At 40.4% G+C, this 25,334-nt stretch overlaps 1 protein-coding gene across 6 annotated transcripts in view; it reads left to right on the top strand.

Annotated features, from left to right (window-relative positions):
- LOC117971026 (ribosomal protein S6 kinase alpha-3) overlaps nt 1-25,334 on the top strand; it is a 57,937-nt gene that overhangs the window by 16,198 nt on the left and 16,405 nt on the right. For 2 of the 6 annotated variants that reach the window (XM_059028060.1, XM_059028059.1), the window contains exons 3-7: nt 7,780-7,824; nt 19,312-19,428; nt 22,903-22,984; nt 24,450-24,530; nt 25,085-25,164. In XM_059028060.1, coding sequence (XP_058884043.1) covers nt 7,780-7,824; nt 19,312-19,428; nt 22,903-22,984; nt 24,450-24,530; nt 25,085-25,164 — 405 coding nt within the window. Of the gene's footprint in view, nt 1-1,193; nt 1,304-7,779; nt 7,825-17,111; nt 17,178-19,311; nt 19,429-22,902; nt 22,985-24,449; nt 24,531-25,084; nt 25,165-25,334 lie in introns of those variants that run through there. The other 4 variants (XM_059028063.1, XM_059028061.1, XM_059028064.1 and 1 more) reach the window with 3 other exon arrangements.

Genomic DNA, 25,334 nt, shown 5'->3' with positions numbered 1-25,334 from the left:
AGCAGTAGTGTTATGCTGTGCAAGCTGCAAGTTACTATCTTCCCTGGATAGGTGCTGCACAATTTTAAACGGTTCGTTTATTCAAACATGTCTTGTCAACCTCAAAACAACATTACCATTGAGGATGTGAGATAGGGTACAGTAGCTATATAACTTACAATGTCAGAATGAACTGAGACTAAATAGAGTTTCTAAGTTTCGAGGTACAGTGCTTGGTCTCAGACACTGTAGTACGGATGACAAAATCACTGTTCATTCTGCCAGAACCCATCTCTCTGTTGAGTGGATTATAATTGGCTGATTTCGTCTTTCTTTTAATTTAGAGGATTATAGATGACAGCGAGTGTCAATAACACTGTTATTCCATCGAGGGGATCTACTTGAAAATTTAAAACGCAAGAGCAAAGTAATTGCTGTAAGGCCTCCAGTATCAAAGTGTTGTAAGACCAATCCTAAAACAATAAGAGGTAGCCATGCAACATTATACGTCATATTGCTACAACAGCAATGGGTGGGTGATATTTCTTTGGGAGCAACCCTCTAGTTGATTACCCTTTAATCAGATTAAGTTAAACTTAAACTGATCACCCCACGCATTGAAATATTGAAAATGCCAGCAGTAGTGCTGTAGGCAGGTGTAGCTTCAGTGATAATGGTGGCAAGACTGATGAAATGATGACCTCACATGTGGCTCCCCCACTCGGAAGTATAAGGTCATTCTTCACTTAGTAAGATACCTCATTTAAGCAGAGTGAAATGCGTACACTATAATGCAATATGGGACACAGCAGGGTGGGAATAAAATGTGACTTTGTCTAGATGATTTGGTTGGTGTGGCTGCATTCACTGACTCAGACTGCTCTGCAGCGTCAATACATTCCTTTTTTTTTTTTTTTTTTTTTGGCCAGTTTGATATGACAGAAAACAAGACAAAAAGCATTTTTCCCCCCCGTCTCTGCACATCTGCTTTGGCTTCCTGTCCAGATTGCCTATCATCTGTGCAAGTGCCTCTGTATCCAACTTCCCCCTCCTGTTACCACAGGAAAGGGAGCAGCCCATCCCAGCTCAGCCCAGTAATACCCCTCCCCATAGCCCCCGGGAATGGACTCCAGATTCTTTTGCAGGAAGTTTTCTAATCAGCAGAATAGCTGGTGGCTGAAGGATCTTCTAGGGTTTGTCCTTCCTCTTGGGATCCGGAGCAGGCAGGCAGGCAGGCAGGCAGACCGCACTCCGCACCCGGCCATGGTGTCTCTCAGCCATGTTTAAGTTGTGGGGCCTCCTCGTTCGCAATGGAAGGTTATGGGTAAGAAGGCTTTTGTTTCATTTAAAAAAGAAAACAAAAAGAAAGAAGGAAATTAAGTAGTTATGTTTGACTCCATTACTTTTCTTTACAAAGCTGTTAGACTTATTTTATTTTATTTATTTATTTATTTATTTATTTTCAAACTAACATGGTTGCCATGAAACTTCACTATTGCTCCATATCGCTCTCCAGCGCATCACACATCTGAGCCCGGTGTTTTGTTCTGCTGAAATGATTTTGTTTGGAGAATTCATTGAAGTCTGACTCTGTAGTTCAACAACGTTTCAGCTGTGTTTCTTACTATAGAATTTAACAGTTTTTACTATGTACAGCAGAAAGGAAAATCATTGAGTCAGAAAGGTACCTCTGGGTGAATTACATTACTTTAATACTGGAGTGCTTTTCTCCAGATCTGTACAATTGGGTTTTTTTTCCAATATGATTGCATGTTCTGATTGTAAGAATAGCTATAATGTGGATTATTTTATAATGAAACAGCATTACCTGAAGAAGAGACTTTTTGAGTCTTGAAAGCCAGTGATTTTATAACAAAGTTAATCTAATAAACAGCATCAACTCTTTAAATATGTTATCACTGTTATATTGATTTAACACAGCAAATACAAATGTCTTTCAGCTAATTCCTATAGTCTTCTGAACATTAATGTTGCTGCTTTTGATTGATTGGTTACAGAAATTCCCTGCATGTAAAAGTTTAGGAAGTGATACGGAATCGAACATCCCTACTCCTCACGTACTGGAGTGCTTGGCGAGTGTACTTCACATTTTGCTGTTGGAGCCTCCTAACTTTGTGCAGTGCAGTCTGAGAGTTTGCAGCAATCTTTTTCTTGTAAGTTTGGGCATCTGGGTGGCAGTCAGTCTCTATCGATTTTGTTTTGTTTTGTTTTCTCTTGAAAACAACCTAAACTGAAAAGCCTCCTTAAACCTGCAAATGGGCCTGGATTCAGTATTGGAGCAAAGACTGTCCAGGCTGCCTTTGGTGATGTAGAATCACAGAAGATTGGGGTGTTGTACTGGATGTGCTCTGGAAAGCAGTGCAGATTTAAAATGAATGCCCCCTGCAGCACGCAGTCAGAGCAGTGTTTCTCTGATGTGCCCCCCAGCAGAGCTCCAGCAGTCCCCCGGCAGACCCTCGTAGTCTGCCTTGCAATCGCGTTGGTAACAGGGACTGCTTTGCTGTTTGTTTTCAGCTCTTTTCATTGTTGTTATCATGGTTTGTGCTTGCATTCTGATTCCTCCTACAGCTTCCTTTTTATGTTATAGTAACTTCTATTACAAAACCCTAATGTCTGCGTCGGTCACGCTGGCTTGCTGATTACTTGAGCTTTCAGGCAGTTCAGCTCTGCACTTCTGGCTTGCATCTCAAATCTGCTTCCAGATGCGATTCATGTGGGCTGCTATTGGACAGCCGTGCAGGTGCTTGCACTGGCTCTGATTGGTTGATGATTGTGACCACTTCTTCATTCTGCTGTGCGGTCCTGCTCCTGCTCCTGCTCCTGCTCCTGCTCCTGAGACTTGCATTGTCAGGAAATGTTAAGAAAGAAAGTTTAAAAGAGTGGTCACCAAATACAGGATTGTGACATGGAAACCACTGCCTGTAGACACCGCTTTCACTGTAATCTGACCAATCGAACCCAAGTCTGAAATGCTTCTACAGTACCTTTTTATAATTAGAAATGTGTTAGAAATTGAAACACTCATTTAAGCTTTGGACTGTTTGGCAGTAAAGAAGCTAGCTACTGTAGCTACACATGGGGTGTATTGTACAGAAGAGCTCTCTTGTTTTGATCTTTGTACAGCGCTCTGGGTGGCCATGGCATGAATATTGTATACTATAGCTATTATTAGTAGTAGTAGTATTTGTAGTAGTGTTAGTATTTGTAGTAGTATTAGTATTATTAGTATTTGTAGTAGTATTTTTAGTAGTATTAGTATGTGTAGTAGTAGTATTGTGGTTTGCACATTTACAGCACTTCTGTTGGTACCCAGTGCTCATTCCAGACAGTGTGCTCGACTAACCTGGCCTCAGGATTGAACCCATACTCTTCCCTATTTAAGAATGACAGCCCCTGTCCTGCATTCACCACCAGACCATGCGGACTCTGGTTTACTGTAACAGCTGCTGTTGAGCACTGGCCTGCCTTTCCATCGCTCCACTGTGAGTCTGTACTGTACTGCAGATCAGTTTATTTCCATCACTCCACTGTGAGTCTGTACTGTACTGCAGATCAGTTTATTTCCATCGCTCCACTGTGAGTCTGTACTGTACTGCAGATCAGTTTATTTCCATCGCTCCACTGTGAGTCTGTACTGTACTGCAGATCAGTTTATTTCCATCGCTCCACTGTGAGTCTGTACTGTACTGCAGATCAGTTTATTTCCATCGCTTCACTGTGAGCCTGTACTGTACAACATGTACTGCAGATCAGTTTATTTTTCCAAATGACAGCCTATGTGTTTATGAAATGAAGTGAGAATAAACAGTGAGATTGTTTTGCATGACTGTTCATGCAACCCCCTTATGTCAGCAAACCTTTAATGTCTACATAATTCACGGCCGGTGTGTGATTACTGCAATCCCTGTCTGTACCAACCTGGTCTCACTAGAAAAGCGTCGACTCAGTAGCGCAGTTTGTCTTCTAATTTACATTCCTGTGAGCACACATTCTTGCTGCTACCCACAATGCATCACGGCTGAATGTTTTCAAAACGTATATTCCAATTGTTGCATTTATATCGATTTATTTATTTGATTTACAACAACCAATATGTTTGCTTTTAAACCATTTTAATTCCGTACATGGGCTTGTTGTACTAGTGCTAAAATATACACTGCCTTTTTTCTTTATACATTTACACGAAACCTTGCTTAATATAATTGTAGGCGTGTCAGCACTGTACTTGCATCCAGAGCACGTCTGCCAATGAAAATAAAAATACAGGTAACAACAAAACAGTATTCGGTTCAACAGAGACAGTCAGAAGCTTAAACACATTTAAGTGAAGTGCTCTGTGTTTCTGCGTAGTTTGAAATTTGAATGTGCCGCCCCTGCTTGCTCTGCGACGCTCAGCCAATAGGCAGGGACGGGATGTTGAAGAGAATTGTGGGATATGTGGGATCGAGTCATAGAAGCAAAGGATTATTTCAACGTTTTAAAACGACGTATCCCACAATTCTTTTTGAAAACATCAAGGTATAAATGCAACAATTGGTGCATTGTGGGTAGCGGCAAGAATGCGTGCTTACAGGAACGTAAATTGGAAGACAAATTGTGCTACTGAGTCGATGCTTTTCTAGTGAGACCAGGTTGGTCTGTACATAGCAGAGTTTAGGACCCAGGGGAGTCCTGTGGCAGGCATGTGTTCAGTGCGCGAGGCAAGTTCACGTACTGAGCCATGCAAGTTGAGATTCAGTTTACAAAAGCTCCCGTATTTTGTGAACTCAATGTTGACAGGTATGCCTGTAATGCAGCTGGTGAAACTTGTTTTTATAATGCTACAGTATTCACGCATGCATACTTCCAATGACACTCCTTTTTAAAATGTTAAAGTTGAATTCTCATGCCTTGAAGGTTTCCAGGCTTTCCAGGTTTTTTGTTGTTTTTTGTTGAGCTGAAATTGGCACTTGTAGTGCGACAGCGCTGTTTCTTGTCCTGTTAAGAGACAGGTTTCAAGCCCTAAAGTCACAATATCCACTCGGCTCCTCTGAAAAAATAAACCACAAGGAGCTTTATAAGCCAACTCAAAAAATACAATTTCTAATTTTCAGTTCTATTTATAGTTGTGTGTTTGTCGCTTCGGTTCTTTAGCAAAGTAAAGATGGTTCCAGTGTCTGTTTACCATGCACTGCGTACTGTACACTGAAATATCATCTGTAACAACACTACTGGACACAAACATTGTTTTCAAACGCTGTTACCTTTTTCAACTCCTGAAATGTTCTAGTATAATTAGTAATCGGTTTATATTCATCGGTAATGTGACAAAAAAAAACCCTAAGATATCAATGCCTTATTTTCAACTGAATCTTGATCCAGTATCTGCATGCCTCTGGTGGTGTTTGGCATCCGGTAAAGACCAGTTCCATTAAACAGCTTCAGTGTTTGGATATGGGACCATATTGGAACAGCGTGGAGCGTGTTACTGCGCTTGTATGAGGACCTCCCCCATTCTACCAAAGTGATGTAGTTATGAAGTGAATCAGGCAGAGTGCTTCTAAAGGGTCAGAGTCTGTTTGGTACGGTGACATATTTGCACAGGTTAAAACGCTTGTTACAGTAGCAAATGAGATTGCTCCCTCTTTTCTTACCATTTTATAAAACTTTCCTATTCAAATGCTGCTTGATACAGTACTATCTTATCTAAAGCCCATAGCCACCAGTGTTCAGTATTTGAATATGTGCTTTGAATGCATGTTCTCCTGCTTTAGAGACGTTGAGATGTTTTGATCCCTGACAATTTACAGGACTTGACCCTGACAATGAATTCTCAGACAACACAACTATGGCTAACCTTTCTACTGTAAAAGTCACGTCCAAAACCTCACGTTAAAAACGGTATAGTTCAGTTTCAGCCTGACTTGTGACTGTGAGGTGCCAGTATTTGATTAATGTTGAATGTATTGCAGTGATCTCAATTCCCCACGGTGACAGTGCAGATGTGTAAGGCCTGAGTGTGCATTATTGATGTACAGTATAGTCCAGTAGCAACTGTAAGTGCTGTTCAGACAGATACATGTTATATATGCAGCATACAGAGCGTCCTTCGGGGTGGAGCTGCAGCACAGTGGAACTGCTCTCCATGCAGCTCCTCACAAATGGTGCATTGTTACATCAGGACTGACGCTGCTCTGTATGATTTCACACAGCGTGCTGGAGCTCAGGAGCAAACAGAAAAAAAACACACAGTAAAGATCATGTTGATGTGGAGTACAGCGTGCCTACAGAATGAGAGATCATGGCATTGGGGTCTGGACTTTCAGATATGTTCTCATTAGTCATGAATTGATCCTAGATTCCTCACACTGTGTGCTCAAAGACCGCAGGTGTGAAGAACGGTGGGATTGGGAGGGTCAGGGTCTCAGAAATGGACTAGGGATGGACATTTTCCGTATGTATTTTAGACTGGAATTTAGAGCCAGTGAAAGAAATAAGGATGTATTTGAGATGTATTTATATTAATGAGTTGGGCTGCAGTGGTTGGCGTTGTTATTGGGTTTGTTTAGACCGTTTATATTTGCTGCAATACAAGATGATTGTACGATTAGTTGGCGGGGGGGTGGGTGGTTGCTCGGAGAAGCATCGGTTTCCCAAGAATTATTTGCTAACCCATCATTTTAAAGCCCATACAGTAACTGCCATTAAGCTTTTTGAAGGGACTCTTGAGTGGCTAGAGTGGACAGTCTACTGCAGTTCATAATAACTGTCAAAGTAGTAACTGGGGGCTTGAAGAATAACATTGACCTTTTCATATGTGTTGTCTTTCACCATTGCAATAGGTCAATGCCAGTTCTAAATCAGAGACTCAAAGAGTACAAGCAAGAAACACAGTAAATCAAGCCCTGTGCTTTTATGAAGTATGTAGTTCAGCATACTGAAGCTGTAAATACTTTTTTTGACAGCCCTCCAGATAAAATCTAAAATAAATTCCAACAGCAGCCTTCCCTGCTGGTTCTGTGGTGATGCATTGCTCCAAGGCCGGCATGCCCCAAAAGGAGCAAGGACTCCTTACTGGAAAAGAACAGCTGATCCTTTTCTGATCAGTTATTTCAGCGGCACGGTCATGCCTGGTTCCCGGGGTCCTTGGACAATTCCCATACGCTGTTCTGTATTTACTTGCCATGGCTTTAGCAGCTGGTGCAAGGTGACAGATACTGAACAGAGCAGGTAGAGCACAGGAACAGATACTGGCTTTAGATCATTCACAGCCAGCATGGGTCTGATTTGAAACCAGAGCTCCACTTCCCAGCACTGCGCCGCCCAGTCCCACCCGACTTCCAATCTGTTATGACGGGAAATGAAGCAGACTGTCTGTTTCCTCACTCCCTGAACTTGCAAAGAAATACTGCCGGGGATGTGCTGGGAATGCTGGGGATGTGCAGATAAAGTTTTGGTTTAAGTAATCGTACATCTAGGCATTCAAGTGTGTTTTATATTTATATATAATTATATGCTATAGAGAGTTTATCATACTTGTAAATAGTTTGTCTGAATTGTTACAGTAAGTGTAGATAAACCAGGGACAATTTGGAAACCCGTTTAGACTGTTGCAGTAATTAGTGGATACTCTGTTTGACAATAGAAGTATTGACACATGTTCACAAGAAGAGCGAATACAGTGTATTATTTGAAATGGTTTACTGTAGTGAATGATTGCTGCATTGGTCTACTTTGCCACTGCCTATAATATAATGTGTGTCTCTCTCTCTCTCTTCGTTTGTGTCTTTGTTTCTGTAGAGACATCATGCTCAGGACATTGGAAGCATGGAAGAGTTTGTAGTGGTCAGTTTTACATTTTCTTTTCACACTTCCTTTTCATCTTTCCAAGCCCCTTCCTGAGCCTAAAGAGACTACCCTCCTAGAGGCTGATGGGTAGCAATACTGACTAACCACAGTGCTATCATACATCAGTTACTAAGTTTTAATGTAGGTCTGTCTTCCTTTAAGCAGTGCAGCCCCACATGTACAGTACTGTAGGGAATAATTGCAGAGGGTCTGTGATTTGATTCCTTCAGAACGTTTTGCAAGCACACCTTTAAAAAGTGTTTTCACTTTGCATTTCATTACATTACAGTAAGTCATGCAGCATTAACCGGTGTCCAGAGTTTAAGTATGACTTTTAAGGAGATTGTGAAATTTTAACCAGTTTCATATCCTGTAATGAGATTGAGAACTTAAGATCATAAGGAAGCACACAGTGTTAAAATTACACCGGAACTGTGTTTGCTTGAGGTCAGCGTAAACTCTTCTATTTTGAGATCTTGAAAAAGGGAAAGAACTGTAACCAGCATGTACAGTAAGAAGGGAACCAGAAAAGGGTTCTGCAGAATAAAGCGGTACAGTGTGTGTGTGGGGGGGGGGGTGTGTGGTGAGGTGGGGGCAGGCATCCTGAGAGCTGCTTTGACTTGTGGGAAAAGGAGGGTGGTGGTTATTGAATTTATTTGGTGTTTTTAAAATATTTTTAACCGGAAAAATGTTTTGGAAGTTTTGTCCTGTAATAGAAAGTCGACTTCCTCCCAGCCCTCACGTTGAGTATCTGAACAATTGGTGTGCCCTGAAGAATTCAGAATCCAGAATGCAGATATAAATAAAGCTGACGTATTAAAATATAAATAAAACTGACTTATTTAAAAAAAAAAAAAAAAAAGAAAGAAAGAAAAGAAACTAAAATTCATGGGAAATTGAACTATAAATCCTTTTTTAACCAATGACATTATTTTTGGATTACGCAGTGAGCTGATTAACTTTGTTGTGACACGGGAGCACTTTGTTTTTGTTCACAAAGCCCATGTGTTTGTGTTTTTTTGTGACTCGTATTTGTACTGTGCACACTGCACGTGTAGATGCAGTTCATCTGCATAATAACAACATGCTGTCCACTGCCAGGAAGTGACTTTTATAGGATACTGTTTAAGCTGCAAACCACAAAGACTTTGAATTCTGTAATGTTTTCCAGTCGTCATAATACACTGACTCACAGACAGCCTATTATAAGATTTAGCTACAGAAGAGTGATGTGCTTAATGTACTTAAGTGGATCGGTAGGCAGACAGATCCAGATAGATGGGAATTAAATAAAACTGCTCGGGCACATTCATCAGAACAGTATTGAACTCTTTGAGTTTTAGTGGACATCTATCCTTCCTGTGGCATTTTGTTTCATTACACCAAGCGAAGAGCGTAGGGGTTGGGGTGGGAGATTGAAATGGGCCAGTGCAGGAGATTTTAATCCCAGTTTGGCTCACTCTAAGCTTCAGGAGAGTAGTGACCTCCTTGGCCTAGAAGCATCACTGTACTGTACTGCACTGTACTGTACTGTACTGTAGCTGGGTAGAGCAGGAAAGCAACAAACTGTAAAGAGAGTTTCCTGCAGGTTTGGTTGTATTGTCAGTAAAATGTCTATTAAGAAAAGAAAAGAAGCCGTCCTCTCAGTTTTGATTATACCGTAGTTTATTTCTTTCTTTTTTTTTGTTTTGTTCTTGTATTACATTGCCGGCACGCTCCTGCAGCATCACACAGCTTTGCTTTTCGAATGTCTGTGCTAATGCACTGTACGAGTTCCTGCTGGAGCTGTAATCTCGCTGGAAAACGTTTAGTTGCTACAGAAACATCTTCAAAACAACATGACTCTCAGATGGTCAAAGGGCAAATGAAGTTCTGCGTGTCGCTGCAAGAATTCACACTGTCAGCAGTTTCCTCTTGTATTTCCTTCAGGTTTTGGAGCTGTGTCCAGTGTGACCCCCAGAAACTTGACTAACAGTTCTGACTTTGATTGTAATAAAATACAGAATCTTTTGCAGACCAGCACACACGAGGAAACTTTTTTTCACTTGATCATTCATCAGATGCTAGTGTGAAAGCGGTGCTTTATGTATTAGGGGTGGGAAAGAAAGTACTTTAGTACTAAAAATGTACTAAATGTACTAAATGTACTAAAAGTACTACTTGAATGCTTGCCAGGATGTGTTGGTTGTAACCAGCACATTCTGGCAATTGCTTGGAGTTGTGTTTATAAGTAATGTATTAAGGATTTTTGTTCGAAACAATGATTTTATTTCAGCTAGTCCCTAGTAAGTATATAGATAATGCATCAAAACAATTACAGTGTGCTTCATTTTGTATGGCGCATCTTCCCTAGTAGAAGATGGTCGTTCTGGTTATACCTCTTGTTTTTGTTCAGCAGCATGTCATGTTGACTTTCCTTTTCCTAATCCTGGTTGTTTCTTTTCCGTTTCTTGATATGCTCTCAGCCTCCTGCAGTCAGTGTTAAATCACTGACACAGGAAGCGGAATGCCAGCCCTAATGCGCCTCAAATGGCACATCTTCCCATTTCACTGTAACCTCGGAGAGGCCACTGGGAATTGTTGAACACCCTGGGGCGTGATCTTTTGAACCAGTGCAGTTTTTCCAAATGGGTAACCTGCTATTAGCTAATGAACTTGAAAAATACATGTACAGTGCAGAAAACTCATGTGTGACTGTAGTAGATTATACAGTATATGTCTGTTACAAAAAAAACCAAGGAAGGTTTCTGCAGAGGGTATTGTACTATATGCAATAGTCACTACCCCAAAAGCAATGCTGATGACCCTAATATACAGCATAGAAATAAATGCAGCAGTTGCTGTTCTATCCGTGTGCAGTGAATCTGTAAACCCTATCAGTCTGCTCTGTCTTTCTGCAGAAGTGCTCTAGGTTTTCCCAGTTTCAAACCCTGGAGTTACAGTATGCCTGTCTGTTCAGTCATTCAGAGACAGGAGTTTGGGAACGCTGGCTTGTGAGGGATCATGCCCAGGCTAGATGGGGGATCCGGTTTAGCGCTGTGTTCAGTATTCTGTATTCATAAGCAGCTTACTACAGTAGTTACAATGCACTTCAAAAACATAGTGTGTGTAACTGTGTCTGTAGATGATCGCTCTTTGAAGACTTTTATTGTAATTGACTAGAGCAGAGCCATATTCGCAGTATTTCAATAGCAGACTTTGCGGAGATAGTGTTCGGTTTGTATTGACTGTGGTTCATCCGATGGACTGAAATCTCTCGAAAGCCTGACTTGGTTTTGAATCCTCCCACTCTGCCCTTGTCATCTTGTTCTTGTCGAGTCCCTGAATTATTTTGATGTCAGCATCGTAATTCCCTGAGATTACAGACAGATGTACATTAGACTGATGGATTCTGTAGACAAACACATAACCTAATATGGAGCTAACAACATTGCTTCTGCGTACTGGAACTCCTTTGGCCTCGTATTCTTGAATTTTATTTCATGATTTACCTAAATTCCAGTCAGTTGCAGTTCCTTGTGGTTTTAACCCTTTGCGGTCCATTTATTCAGCGCGTCGGGTCCAATTTATTTTCACACGCGCAGTTTATTTTAGACGCGGTGTTTAAAAGTATTTTTCACAGTAAAACAGGTTTAAAAGGCACTGCATATCAACAGGACACTCAGTACTGCATCTCCAGCCCAGCCCCACCCCTTGTTCGCTGTATTTTTCACATACCTCTTCATAGTAGATGATCTCCTGATCACTCGTTTTATCACCAAACTCCTCAATAATGCGAACCAAGTCATTATTTTATTACTATAACATCTCAAAAAATCTCTGCAAATGTCTGTGATATTCTTTGAGTGCTGGATGCAGAAGTAGCTATCTTGTTTGTTTATGTCCGTGTTATCTCTGTGGTGCTGGGTCTATCTGTATTCCTCAGATACGCCCCTTTTTTTTCGGCTTCTCTCGGCTCCTATCGGTCTCACTCTGCCATTAAATGGTTTTCTCGGCTTTTTCCGGAGAAAACAACTAGAGACCTGTTTTTTACGTCTTTTTGATGATGTCGGACAGGGTCTGACATTGGACCGGAAAGGGAAAATAATAATGTAAGACCAGGTCCGACACAGGACCGTAAAGGGTTCATCTTGTTACAAAGAGTAACTGGAGTGATATTGAACCGATCGCCCCATGCTTATATCTTGATAACACAGAGTCTGCACAGTCCTGCTGCTGCTGGCTGTCAGCAAAGCCAGGGCTCGACACTAAGCACTGTCTTCCTGCCCCGTTCGGACAGGCTGCATTCACTGAGGGCTGGTAAAACCTTGCTTAACTTGCCCACTTTGCAGGTATAAAGTTAATGTCAAACCCTGGAAGTATTTAAAGCAATTTCCATTAAGTAGTTGAATCAGATAATCATAGGCATTGCCTGTTTACTGAATTTATCTGAAAGCTAGTTAGACAGAATTAGGGGTTGGAAAGAATAATAATATAACATGGAGCAACAGAACTAGAGTGACACAGAATTTTGAAAGTGTATTGCAAGCATCACAGAAACTAAGAGGCATGTTAAATCTGTTTACTCTTGCGGTACTATAAATATTAGTGGCTGTTGGATCCTCTTACAATTAGAGCTGGTAAGTGTGTTTATAGAAAATGATTTCTATATATATAAAGTGATGGCAGCCCTGTGTTTGCCATACCTCCCAGCCTTCACTGGGAAAACGCATTGAAAGGTGGTTTCAGCAGCTGGTCACCAGGGAGAATCTTTTAATCTCTTCCTGACATTGCCAGTGACGCTGGATTTAAATCAAATCACCTGCTACAGTAAACTGGGCTCGAATTCCTGCTCGATTCACTACAGGCTTAATGACAAGAGACGCTCCGGCACAGCGGTATTGAGGTCGAGAAGCACCCCTCAATCCGTTTCAAAAAACAACACACCATTTCTAAATCCAGTCAGTCAATTTGAAGTTACGTAGTTATGGATAACAAAATCACCTTTGGCAGAGTAATTTCTATCTGTCTGCAACAGAGATTGAAGAGCAAGAAGAGAGTTTGCAGGGGAGCATGCGTGAGTAAAGGATCAAGGCTGCTGAAGTGTTCGAGTTTCGTGTTCCACTGCGCAGATCAGGCTTGGTCTTGTTTTCTTTGTTTAATGCAGCACCGTTTTTTTTTTTTTTTTTTACTGTGACACGTCTGCTTAATTGTCCAGCAAGTAAATTGCATTGTACGTGCAAAGATTGTAGGCTGTATTGGTAATGTATCTGCACCGTGATAGGATGATTAAATACTGTGTTGATTTGAGAAAGGGAAGGGGCTATAACAATGCCGATCTTTACCCTGATACAGCATGTCTTCATGACAAAGCTGAACTATCTAGAATGAAACATTTTCATAAATACATGTGATTTTTGTATTTGTGGAGGTGGAACATTATTCCTGTTCTACACTGTAATGCTTGGGGAACAGTTGTTGTTAACATTGTGGTGTTGATTTATCATTCCTTCACACCCCACCTATTGCTATAATGTACATTCTTTCCACAAGCCCTTGAGAGTCAGAGAGTATCTGGGGATAGCAGGAGGGACCTGTTTGACTGTCACTTTGGATTTGTCTCTTGCATTGTTAGACGCACGTAGCAGTGGATGCAGGTCATGGTAATCTACTTTCTTTTTCATGTTGCTGATGCCTCTAATTTTGTATTTGTACAAAAGCATACAATCGGTCATTTACATTTGGGTGCGCAATTTTTGGTTGGTAGAATTAAAAAAATTAAAAGTCTTGGTTGCGTGCTGCAAAACAACAAAAATAATATGAATCAAAATAGCAATTTGAAGATTCATTTTCATTCAGTAAAACCAAAATCTTTTTTTGTAGTGGGTTGGTAGCAAAATATGGTTTCTACAAACTACTTTGTGTGTGTGTGTTTGTGCATGCGTGAATGCATGCGTGCGTGCATGCATGTTCAAAAGCAGTGTGCTGTGCCAATAGAACTCTCTGTGCTGTCCTTTTACTCACCCGGCCAGCCAGGAAGGGATTTCAGCCTGTACTGTACTAATGAATTGATATTTGTCCAGCTCCACTTGTAAAGTAGATAGTGCCCTCAATATCAGAGCGAGCCCTTGATGGGAGACTGGGCTCTTTGCCTGCATTCCACAATGGATCATCCCACGCAGTACAAAGAGCGCTCCGTGATTTGCTTTGTTTTGTTTCTTATATAAAAGATCTGTATGACGCAGCTCTGTCTTAGAGACCCTTTCTCAAACCTTACAAGTGCCCATTGACCCTACCCCACTCACTGCACTTTTCAGTGTGGTAGATAACAATGTTCCCCTATCTAGGCTGCAGTCAGACACTGTGGCCTTTGCAACCCTTCTGGCTAGACTCCTGATTTTGTTTGGATGGAAGCAAGCTGCCCCACCCTCTTATGTTCATTGGATCAGGGATCAGGGATCTTATGCATTCCCTCAAATTGGAAAAAAATCAAGTTCACACAAAGGGGATGTACTGGAAAATTTTACAAAGCATGGCAACCCTTTCCTTCCCATGTTGAAAAAGAAACCACGTACGATTTCGCTCTGTCTCCTTCTCCTTCTCAGCCGATCACATGACAGGTTTCACTGATTATCCCAGGATGGGGGGATGCAGGAGCAGGGCAGGGTGTCTCTTTCAGAGGCACCGTCTGCACAGGAAAAGAGAAAACAAAACGCAATGAGCTTGTTCTGACGTCTACTTTGTGATAGATTGCATACTGAAAAACAAAAAGTACAGAAAATAAAACTACTGTACATTCTTCCATAGTTCAGTCATCCCGCCAGGCCAGTTTATCAGAAAGCTATTTATTTGCATTCCCCAGTACCCAATAGATTTTAAACTGTTGTCTCACTCTGGGAGCCAAACAGACCTGCTAGTACTTGCAGCTGTAGGTGGTTATAACTGTGGTTTGGTCCCACTGCTGCATGGAGCACCTCCGATACACTGTTTTTGTTTTTCATCGGGTCCTTCTGTATTGTTTTGCATATGTCAGAAAACATTGCGTGTTAAGACAAACTTGTCAGCTCTTTTATTGTTATCTCTTTTCCCTTCTGATAAGACCGCTTCCACCCCTTCCCCTAATGCTGGAACGAAGGGCTTGTGTGCTGCTAAAAATGTGTTTCAGGAAAGTAAACTTACTTCAGAACCATACAATATATATTTTCTTATAATTGTTGTATCATTGTTTTTTTTTTTAACTGTGGAATGTTTGGATTTCCTTACAGCAGTTCAGTGTCCAGGTTCTCAGTTGCCCTAGCTTGTAATTAGAATTGGTATTCCTACTGTAGAAGATCGAGGAAGTGTAGGAGCTGTAAAACATGTAAGATTTCAGAAGCCATGTGCAGTATGCAGATGTCAGGAGTGCTGCTCTTAACGTTGGGTCGGTATTTGCGTTGTTGACGCTTTTTCAAGCAATGCATTTCAAGTACCTGAGTCATACGACTTCATTAACAATCCCAATAACCCTACAGGTCTATAGTTTGGGTACAGGCATCATAGACCAACAGCATTACAGCTTTTATAAAAGTAAATGTTACAGTTATGTATTCTGTAGTAAATAGTTATACAACTGATAAATATTATTTTTGATATGGGTTTTGACTGTGAATTAAAAAAAAAAAAAACCTTCAGTCAGTTTGACATTTCCTCTGAAAGCCATTAACTGAAGGTCATTTATTAGTATTTTTTTCCACATTCCTGCATTTTTTATAAATGCCACCGAGCCGCTTGGCTCGTCTCATCAAGGCTGCTGTTGTGAGCGCCTCACTGTCTGTGTGTGATTGCATCTTTCTGTCTGTCTGCTTGTCTGTACTTGTGTGCTCGTATGTGTGAGCCTGTGTGTGTGTGTGTGGTGTGTTCACAGGCATGCAATCAAAGATCGTTCTCCAGGCGCGCGTGGAGGCTGTCACTGCACTGTATTATTACACTGGCACAGAGGGTTTGCTATTCCATAAGAATCCAACCAATATCCATTACAGCATTCAACATTTGTACCCGCAGTGCTGTAGAGCAGGGCGCCCTATTGGAGCCCAGTAAACAGCAGACCAAGCAGAGATGCTGCACTGTAGTGTTGAGTGCATCCTAATTATAGGGAAGAAATCTTTAGAAATGTACACAGTACACCCATAAATGTATCAAAAGGTTTTAAGTTTAGTTCTACATTAACATAATTTGACCATTGTCATAGTCCAATTTCTAAGGTGCTTTGGACTGTTGATGGATGGACAACGACACCTGTGCCTTCTGCCAGTTCTGTTGTCAATTCAACGCTTGTCTTCTTTCTATCTAAGGATATTGTCTTCAAATAGTGCTTATCCTTGTTAGACAGCCCTGGGTTTGTCAATTACAGACGATGTTTCTCTGTACGTGTTGATTATGCTTCTGATACCACACCTTGAAAATCGAGTGATGCGAGCTATTTCACTCAATGTTTTTCCTTCTTTATGCAAGTCAAGGTTGTTATAACAGTAGAAAACACTAGTGGAGGCTTTGAGTAAATTGTTGATGCTCATAATGCATCAGAGTTGAAAAATGCAACATGTCTAAGACTTTTGCACAGCAGTGTGTGTGTGTGTGTATATATGTATATATATATATATATATATATATATATATAATATATATATATATATATATATATATATATATATATATATATACACATACACACACACACACAGTGGATGTATGATGATCCTCTTTCTACTTGCAACTGATACTGTAGCTCAAGGTATCTTGCAGCAAATTGCCCCATCGTCCCTTGTCCCTGTTTTCCAACACCCTTTTAAATTAAGTGAATGCTGCTGTAAACCATTCATCACTAGCAAAATACAGTTGTGTGCCTACAGTACATAGACACGTATTCTCATACAAACCTCTTGAGAGGCACTCGCTGTAACTAGAACAGTGTTTAATTTTTCAAGGTGGTTCATGGAGGAGGTGTACTGTAATTCAGCTGTCCTTTTGAACGCTATCCCTGGGATCGGACTGCCCTTTGACGGCTGCCTTTTAATTGAATTAACATGAACTGTGCTCCTGCAGTGCATGCAACAGGATTAGTCACTGGAGCGCGTGAATCAGGACTGCCGTCTGCTTCACTTCTCAAAGCGCTTTCCTCTTCAGGCCTGTACTTTGGGTTTCTCTGCTGTGCCGTACATAACCTGTCATGATACCTGTCCAGTGCCTGGAGTAAGTGGACCATTTGGCAGCTCTTCAAAAAAAGGATGTTTGCCTTACTGGCAGAATGCAAACAGCATGAACTATCTATAGGATTAAAAAGAATGGACAGGAGCATTGCAGCGGCCCCTATGTGCTCATCGTGTGGAATACAGGTATTGTTCTTTGCAAAACAGGACCGAGAGAGAAAGCTGCATGCATCGCTTTGAAACTGTGTCCCTTTTTAATCTCTCATTCTTTTAGTGTTGAGAGAGCTTATACCTCAGTGTTGTGAATTTAAAAGAGGACCAACAGTGAATTTGCTGAATTAGCTTCATTGGTAAAACTGGTTATTGTATAGAAAATTCTTTTTTCTCAAATGTAGACCTGATTGAATTGTACCTTATACCTTTCTATTTCATGTAATGTGGAGCAGACAATATGTTTGAAGGCACACAGTGCAGTGACTTTGCAACAGTATTAGTTGTTTTCTTCTTTCTGGCTGAAATTGATATTCCAGTGCAAGTGATTCATAATGTACTGTACTGTGTAGAGTTCCAGGACTGTACATTGTGCAAAAGCTATTTCTGGCTGGTCTGTTTCTATCCGTTTTTGCAGAACCGTTTGGAGCGCAAATCATTCAAGTACTGTATATAAGATGTCAGCTACGCATTTCCAAATGCCAAATCAGCTGATGCATCTTAAACGCTGGAAATAATGCTTGCTCCAGCAAGGAGTGCTGGGTTTCATAGTCTGTATCTTTTCATTTTACTGCATTCAGTAATAGTTACAAAAAAAGCTACTGTAGGAGCAGAGACATGTTTCACCCTCCTGAGGAAAATGCTTTCCCCTTAGAAATAATCTCTGTTTACAATAACACATGTTGTCACTGACCGGGCAGGGTGAATCATACAGTGTAATATAGCCCAGTGCATCGGAAATGCTTTTTCACTGCTTGCTGCTGTACAGCCCTTTTCTCTCATGTGGAATTTAAATGACTAAATGTCAAGGAGAGATGTACTTTAATCGCTGCTTCAGGGTTAGGGTGTACCGTTTAGTCTTCTACAAGGGTATTCAAAATAAATCAATAAATACACACCTGTAGTCAAAATAAAGAACTGTAGTTCAGGGATGGAAATACTTTGTTTTACTATGAGTTTAACAAGACACACCTGAGCTTGTTACCTGTACACTGTGGCTAATCAAGCTCATATTAAAAACCTGGAATGGGTGAAACTGCTATGCAATAGGAGCCTTATCTCCGTCCCTGACATGTGTAATGTCGATCTATTTACTTATGTGTTTATTTATTTTAGTAGGTTTTGTTTTCGAATCTCATAGGGTCGGTACTTTTCACAGATGCTGATTAGCACTAATCTCAGTCTATGATGTCTAAAGTAATAGCTCGGTAGATGAATGCTAATCAGGGTCTGGTAATACTGCCAGGTGTAAAGAAATAATCGGCTTAGAGAAAACATACAAATGCAATCAACATGCTGTATATTGAAAACCAACTGACTTTATAGCAGAGTCAAAAAATGTCAACTCCGATTTTAAATTCAAGGTACACACAGTACTTTTACTATTGGATCCCATTATTTAAATATCATTCTGAATTTACTGTAGGATAAATAGTTGGGGGAAAAACAGTACAGCAATCTGACAAAGGTGAGGCTTGTAAAGAGTTAACAAGTGAAACTGGCATGAAGAGCACTTTTCTTAGTCACCACCTCTCCACTCCTACCTGATGATGCTGGTGTGAGGGCAGCAAGGCGATTGTGTGGGAGCTGTCATACGCACATCCTCCTCCTGCCTGCTGAACACTTCACACTCCCTACACCCTCAGTGCACTCACACTGCACCAGGGCGCAGGTCACTTCCTGTTTTTCAATTCCAGCTTCTTTTTAAAATCAATTCCCAATTACAAGAAATTGGAATTGATATGTTAGAGACAATAATTGTGATTCAACTGCTTAGCCAGTTTAATTGTAACAGTGACTTCAATTAAAGTAATTTGTTGCCATTGTCAAGGGGTGTGTGTGTGTGTGTGTGTGTGTGTGTGTACTGTATACGATTTGGTGAATGATCTGTCACTAACTAAAATAACGTAGCCCCGCTGTTTTGTTATTTAAAGGTAATTTCATGGGATACTGAGTTTATTTTCAGTTTTGTCTACTGTAGTCCTCATTTTTTACTTTGTTTCAGGTCAAGATTATGCAGATATATCTGGAAGTATTTAAACCTTCGATCACCATGTTCCTCGCAACACTGAGTCTAAAACTTTTTTTTCTTCTTTTCTTCCATGCCCAGGATGAAGGGAATATGAAAGAAATTACAATCACGCACCACGTGAAAGAGGGCCACGAGAAAGGGGATCCACGGCAGTTTGAGTTGCGCAAGGTCCTGGGTCAGGGCTCCTTTGGGAAGGTAGGTCTGTCTGCAGATGCACCGGGACAGTTTCGAGCTGTTTTAGGGTGTGTGTGTCAGGCTGACATGGGAAGGTACCCCCCCTGCAAAGTGTGAGACCCCACATTCCAGTAATGTTTATAAATCTCGAAGCCAATCAAAACAGCAGATTTCAGAACATTCCAGTACATCTTACTGTCGTATCATGCATGGCGTCGAAGTCAAGTCTAACAGACCGTGGAGGAAGTATTGCCCCCAAACAATTACAAATGAAATTGTTTAAACCTCTGTAAATACCAGAGCTTGCGGGCTGGTTAGCACATTTTCTGTGACAGCAGGGTAGAGAGCACTGCGCACAACCAGGCAGGTTATCAAGAGGCTGGTCTGATAACAGAGGGGTTCAGATAATTGGGGTTCAGGTCATTGTGGTTTCACTGAACAAAAATAAATGGTGAAAACACTGAGTGTGGAATTCTTTTAAAACAACTCCTGCACCTTCCCTGGCACAGTTCTGCAAACCAGACAGCGGAATCCCTTTGTTAATTTGCTAGGTTGTATCAAATTATAGTTAGTACGACTCTGAACTGTGCTGGTTTGGTATGCAGTAACTCTCTTCTAAAACCCCAGTCCTGTTGTCTCTGATTGTCTGGCACAGGCTTAAAGAACCTGCTGTCCTCCTGTTGTCGAGCTTCATTGAGTCAAAGATGATCTCAGGGCCAGGCAGATTTACTGCTTTTTGGCAGTGAAAGCAAAGCTTCAGATTCCAAGACAGACGGTGTAATCTGTGTTCAACATGACAAAGTGCCACAAGAACAGAAGACTTTTAGACTGATAATATACAGCTATGGCCGTACGTTTTGCATCATCCTATAGAATTAACTAATTTTGCTTCATAAAGTCGAATGCAACCTGCTGAATAATGTTACGTTAACGTGTTGAATTACACACCGCTTTGTAGTTTTCCATATACTTAACAAAAAAAACGAACAATCTAACATGAAATACTGAACTACTGTTATGGCTTCCGGTAGACTTTTCAATTTCATTTTGTAGTTTATTTGATTACATGATGTTAAATAAAAGATCTAAATTAGGTGTGTGTGTGTATATATATGTATATGTATATGTATGTATGTATATATATATATATATATATACAGTGCCTTGCGAAAGTATTCGGCCCCCTTGAACTTTGCGACCTTTTGCCACATTTCAGGCTTCAAACATAAAGATATGAAACTGTAATTTTTTGTGAAGAATCAACAACAAGTGGGACACAATCATGAAGTGGAACGAAATTTATTGGATATTTCAAACTTTTTTAACAAATAAAAAACTGAAAAATTGGGCGTGCAAAATTATTCAGCCCCTTTACTTTCAGTGCAGCAAACTCTCTCCAGAAGTTCAGTGAGGATCTCTGAATGATCCAATGTTGACCTAAATGACTAATGATGATAAATAGAATCCACCTGTGTGTAATCAAGTCTCCGTATAAATGCACCTGCACTGTGATAGTCTCAGAGGTCCGTTTAAAGCGCAGAGAGCATCATGAAGAACAAAGAACACACCAGGCAGGTCCGAGATACTGTTGTGGAGAAGTTTAAAGCCGGATTTGGATACAAAAAGATTTCCCAAGCTTTAAACATCCCAAGGAGCACTGTGCAAGTGATAATATTGAAATGGAAGGAGTATCAGACCACTGCAAATCTACCAAGACCTGGCCGTCCCTCTAAACTTTCAGCTCATACAAGGAGAAGACTGATCAGAGATGCAGCCAAGAGGCCCATGATCACTCTGGATGAACTGCAGAGATCTACAGCTGAGGTGGGAGACTCTGTCCATAGGACAACAATCAGTCGTATACTGCACAAATCTGGCCTTTATGGAAGAGTGGCAAGAAGAAAGCCATTTCTTAAAGATATCCATAAAAAGTGTCGTTTACAGTTTGCCACAAGCCACCTGGGAGACGCACCAAACATGTGGAAGAAGGTGCTCTGGTCAGATGAAACCAAAATCGAACTTTTTGGCAACAATGCAAAACGTTATGTTTGGCGTAAAAGCAACACAGCTCATCACCCTGAACACACCATCCCCACTGTCAAACATGGTGGTGGCAGCATCATGGTTTGGGCCTGCTTTTCTTCAGCAGGGACAGGGAAGATGGTTAAAATTGATGGGAAGATGGATGGAGCCAAATACAGGACCATTCTGGAAGAAAACCTGATGGAGTCTGCAAAAGACCTGAGACTGGGACGGAGATTTGTCTTCCAACAAGACAATGATCCAAAACATAAAGCAAAATCTACAATGGAATGGTTCACAAATAAACATATCCAGGTGTTAGAATGGCCAAGTCAAAGTCCAGACCTGAATCCAATCGAGAATCTGTGGAAAGAACTGAAAACTGCTGTTCACAAATGCTCTCCATCCAACCTCACTGAGCTCGAGCTGTTTTGCAAGGAGGAATGGGCAAAAATTTCAGTCTCTCGATGTGCAAAACTGATAGAGACATACCCCAAGCGACTTACAGCTGTAATCGCAGCAAAAGGTGGCGCTACAAAGTATTAACTTAAGGGGGCTGAATAATTTTGCACGCCCAATTTTTCAGTTTTTTATTTGTTAAAAAAGTTTGAAATATCCAATACATTTCGTTCCACTTCATGATTGTGTCCCACTTGTTGTTGATTCTTCACAAAAAATTACAGTTTCATATCTTTATGTTTGAAGCCTGAAATGTGGCAAAAGGTCGCAAAGTTCAAGGGGGCCGAATACTTTCGCAAGGCACTGTATATATATATATATATATATATATATATATATATATATATATATATATAGATATAGATATATATAGATATATATAGATATATAGATATAGATATATATAGATATATATAACAATAACAAGTCGTTGTCATGCCGTCAGAAATCTATAAATACCTCCAATGTTTTGATTCAAACACAGGCTCCCTTGAGAAAGATATGTACAACATATCGAAACGTTGGGCAGCTGGCTCTTTGAGCTAAAGTGTATATAATCTCAATCCAGGTTACCAGATGGAAGCAAGTTAAAAAATAATTTAAAAAAAAACCAAAAAAAAAACCCCACTTCGGGCAAGTTGGAGGAAGAAAATAAGGAAAACGCTGTTTCTTTTTGTAGAAAATATATTAAACGCAAAGACTGGAAACGAATGGAGAGATGTAACCATTAAACCACAAAACACAATTTCTCTTAGTTTGATTTGAACATAATACAAAACAACCATACATTTATATTCTATTATTTCATGTTAGATTTTATTTTGGAGGGGGGTGCGTATTTATAGTTTTCCTGCTCCACTGTTACACTGGTCCTGTGTCAGACTCTCTCATGTGGTCTTCTAGAAGATATGTGGTACCAGGAAGAAGGAAATGGAGACCTTCTTTATGCAAAGCCACAAGTGTCCCTTGCATCTGTTCTCTTTACATAACCCATTACATCATTCTTCCCCACAGGTGTTTCTGGTGAGAAAGGTTACAGGACCAGATGCGGGGCAGCTGTATGCAATGAAGGTGCTTAAAAAGGCTACTCTAAAAGGTAACCCTTAAATCCAGCGTTTTTACACAGATACGTAGCCTTCTAGGATAACTATATGATTATTCTTTATCCAGCACTCTTAACTTTGGAACTGACAAACAGGCTAGGTAATTTCTGGATATAATCAGACACGTCATCCCTTAATTCACTTTGTATGTTTGCTTGTCACGTCAACTGTGACCTCCACGGTAGTAGCAGATGAGCATTGTTCAGTTTTGAGCCAGACTTGTGTGGATTCTGATGAAATTGCTACCCAAATTGAGCCAGTACAGTGTATTGTAATGGTTCTATTAAACTGAGCCAGTACTGCCAGGTATAATAGGAAGTCTCAGTGGATTTTCTGTGCGGTGAATGATGTTCTACAAAGTGGAATGAACCAATTTTTTTTTTTTTGTCATTTTAAATGGAACATGTAAATGGTGTTCATGCACAACATTGCCTTGCTGTGTCGAATGGTCCCTGACATTTTCACCATTATTATTATTATTATTATTATTATGGTTTATGATGACTAAGAGCTTTTTTGCAGCACTGCTGGTGATGATTGTTGTTCACAGTGATTCAATTCTTGTTCTGAAGAACAGTGAGTCAGATATAACCGCACAGAAAAAGGGTGACCTTCTGTTCATGTTGAAATTATTATAATTTTTTGGTCTAAATAAAGTATGCTTTTGTCCGGTAAACTATGCTTTCTCAACCTTGGTATCACATGGCTACCACAGCCACTCCACCAGGCTTGTCTATTTTTGTATTCTGACATCATTTCCTGAGGGACTCAAATACACTAGGAGAGCTAGTGGCCTTAACAAGTATCTTCTTGAACTCTGAAGCCCCCAGTAAAGTTAAAACTGACTCAGCTAGAAACTTCTAGCTTCTTTTCTCCTTGGGAAGCCAGGGTTCAAACCCATCTGTGTGTTGCAATTCTCCCGTTCTGAGGACCCTGTTTCAAGATCACATGGCACCTGTCAAGGAAAAGCAGGATGCATTTCTCTCGCTTGGCTACGCATACTCTGGCTTCTGCTTGTACTTGTATTCTCGTTAAAGCAAATAGCCAGTTTTTTTTTTTTTTTTTTTTTTTTTAATACCTGGTTCCAGTTCCGTCGAAAAAGAGTGCTTTCACTCTGTATGATCTACTGCACCCTCTTCAAATTGATTCTGGCTTCGTATTGTCTTCCGATCCAGATCACTTCATTGTACAGAAGCCCTGTCGCTGGCGTACTGAAAGAGAAACTGCAGGGTTTTGTTGTAGAGATTTTCTAGTGGGAGTCAAGGAGGACACTGTGCTGTAGAACTATTGAAATCACTCTGTCGAAGGGAAAAGGTGACGCAGGAATGTGGTTTGTCTATAATGAAATCTTAAATGGGGTAGAAAACCAGTTATTGACTTGACAGACAGGTGTGTGTATAAATAATGCCGAAAGACATTGAACTTTAAAATATTCCTGCATTCGCTTTTTCATTTCAGTTCGAGATCGTGTTCGGACAAAAATGGAGCGTGATATACTGGTGGAAGTGAATCATCCTTTCATTGTAAAACTACACTATGGTTAGTATTATGTGGTCATGTATTTTGACAGTGTACCCTGTTAAAATAATTGATAAAATAGATATATAGTACTATTCAGTACTTGTGTTAACTTTATACTCTGTTTGTGTAGAAATGATTGAACAAATGACAATCAAAGAACTTTGTCCCCTCCTGGATCATTTTTGCCTTGCAGGTTTTTAAACTAGCTCCCTATCTTGTCCTGGGTTTCACAACCTCCCTTGTTTGAGTATATTATTAAAATGACTGGGTGCCAGGAGTTTGAACAGTCAAACCGTGCAGAGTTAACTGATCGCACTGCCCGTCACAGCAGGATTATCTGTAGGGTTACTACTAGGAGTTGTTCATACAGCAACTGAATAAGGGAGGAACAAACGATTTAGCATCAAACTCCTGGCTCCTGATCATTTCAGTAATAGACTTAATTGAAGGTAGTTCTTAAACCGTGCACTGGGTGCAGGCTGGTGTAAACAATGCATTGCCTTTTAATTGCTGTTACTCTTTTTGCTTCTTAGGATTACTTCAGTTTTTAATGACTTATTTTTCTTTTGAAGCTTTTCAGACTGAAGGAAAGCTCTATCTCATCCTGGACTTCCTCAGAGGGGGAGACTTGTTTACGCGATTATCCAAAGAGGTAAAAAAAGAACAATCTTAATAACGTTTCTGGCTGTGACTTCTTCTTTTTTTAAAGTCTTCTAATGCTATTCAGGTTCTCTGCCCTGTATTCCTTTTCCCTGTATTATAAAAATCTGCTTCAATAAAGATGTGAAACAAGCACCAATTCCCCAGAGGCTGAACACAAGA

This window comes from Acipenser ruthenus, chromosome 8, assembly GCF_902713425.1.
Source record: "Acipenser ruthenus chromosome 8, fAciRut3.2 maternal haplotype, whole genome shotgun sequence".
Lineage (NCBI taxonomy): Eukaryota > Metazoa > Chordata > Actinopteri > Acipenseriformes > Acipenseridae > Acipenser > Acipenser ruthenus.
The sequence above is the reverse complement of the archived record's forward strand: the minus strand, read 5'-3'. Positions and strand labels throughout refer to the sequence as shown.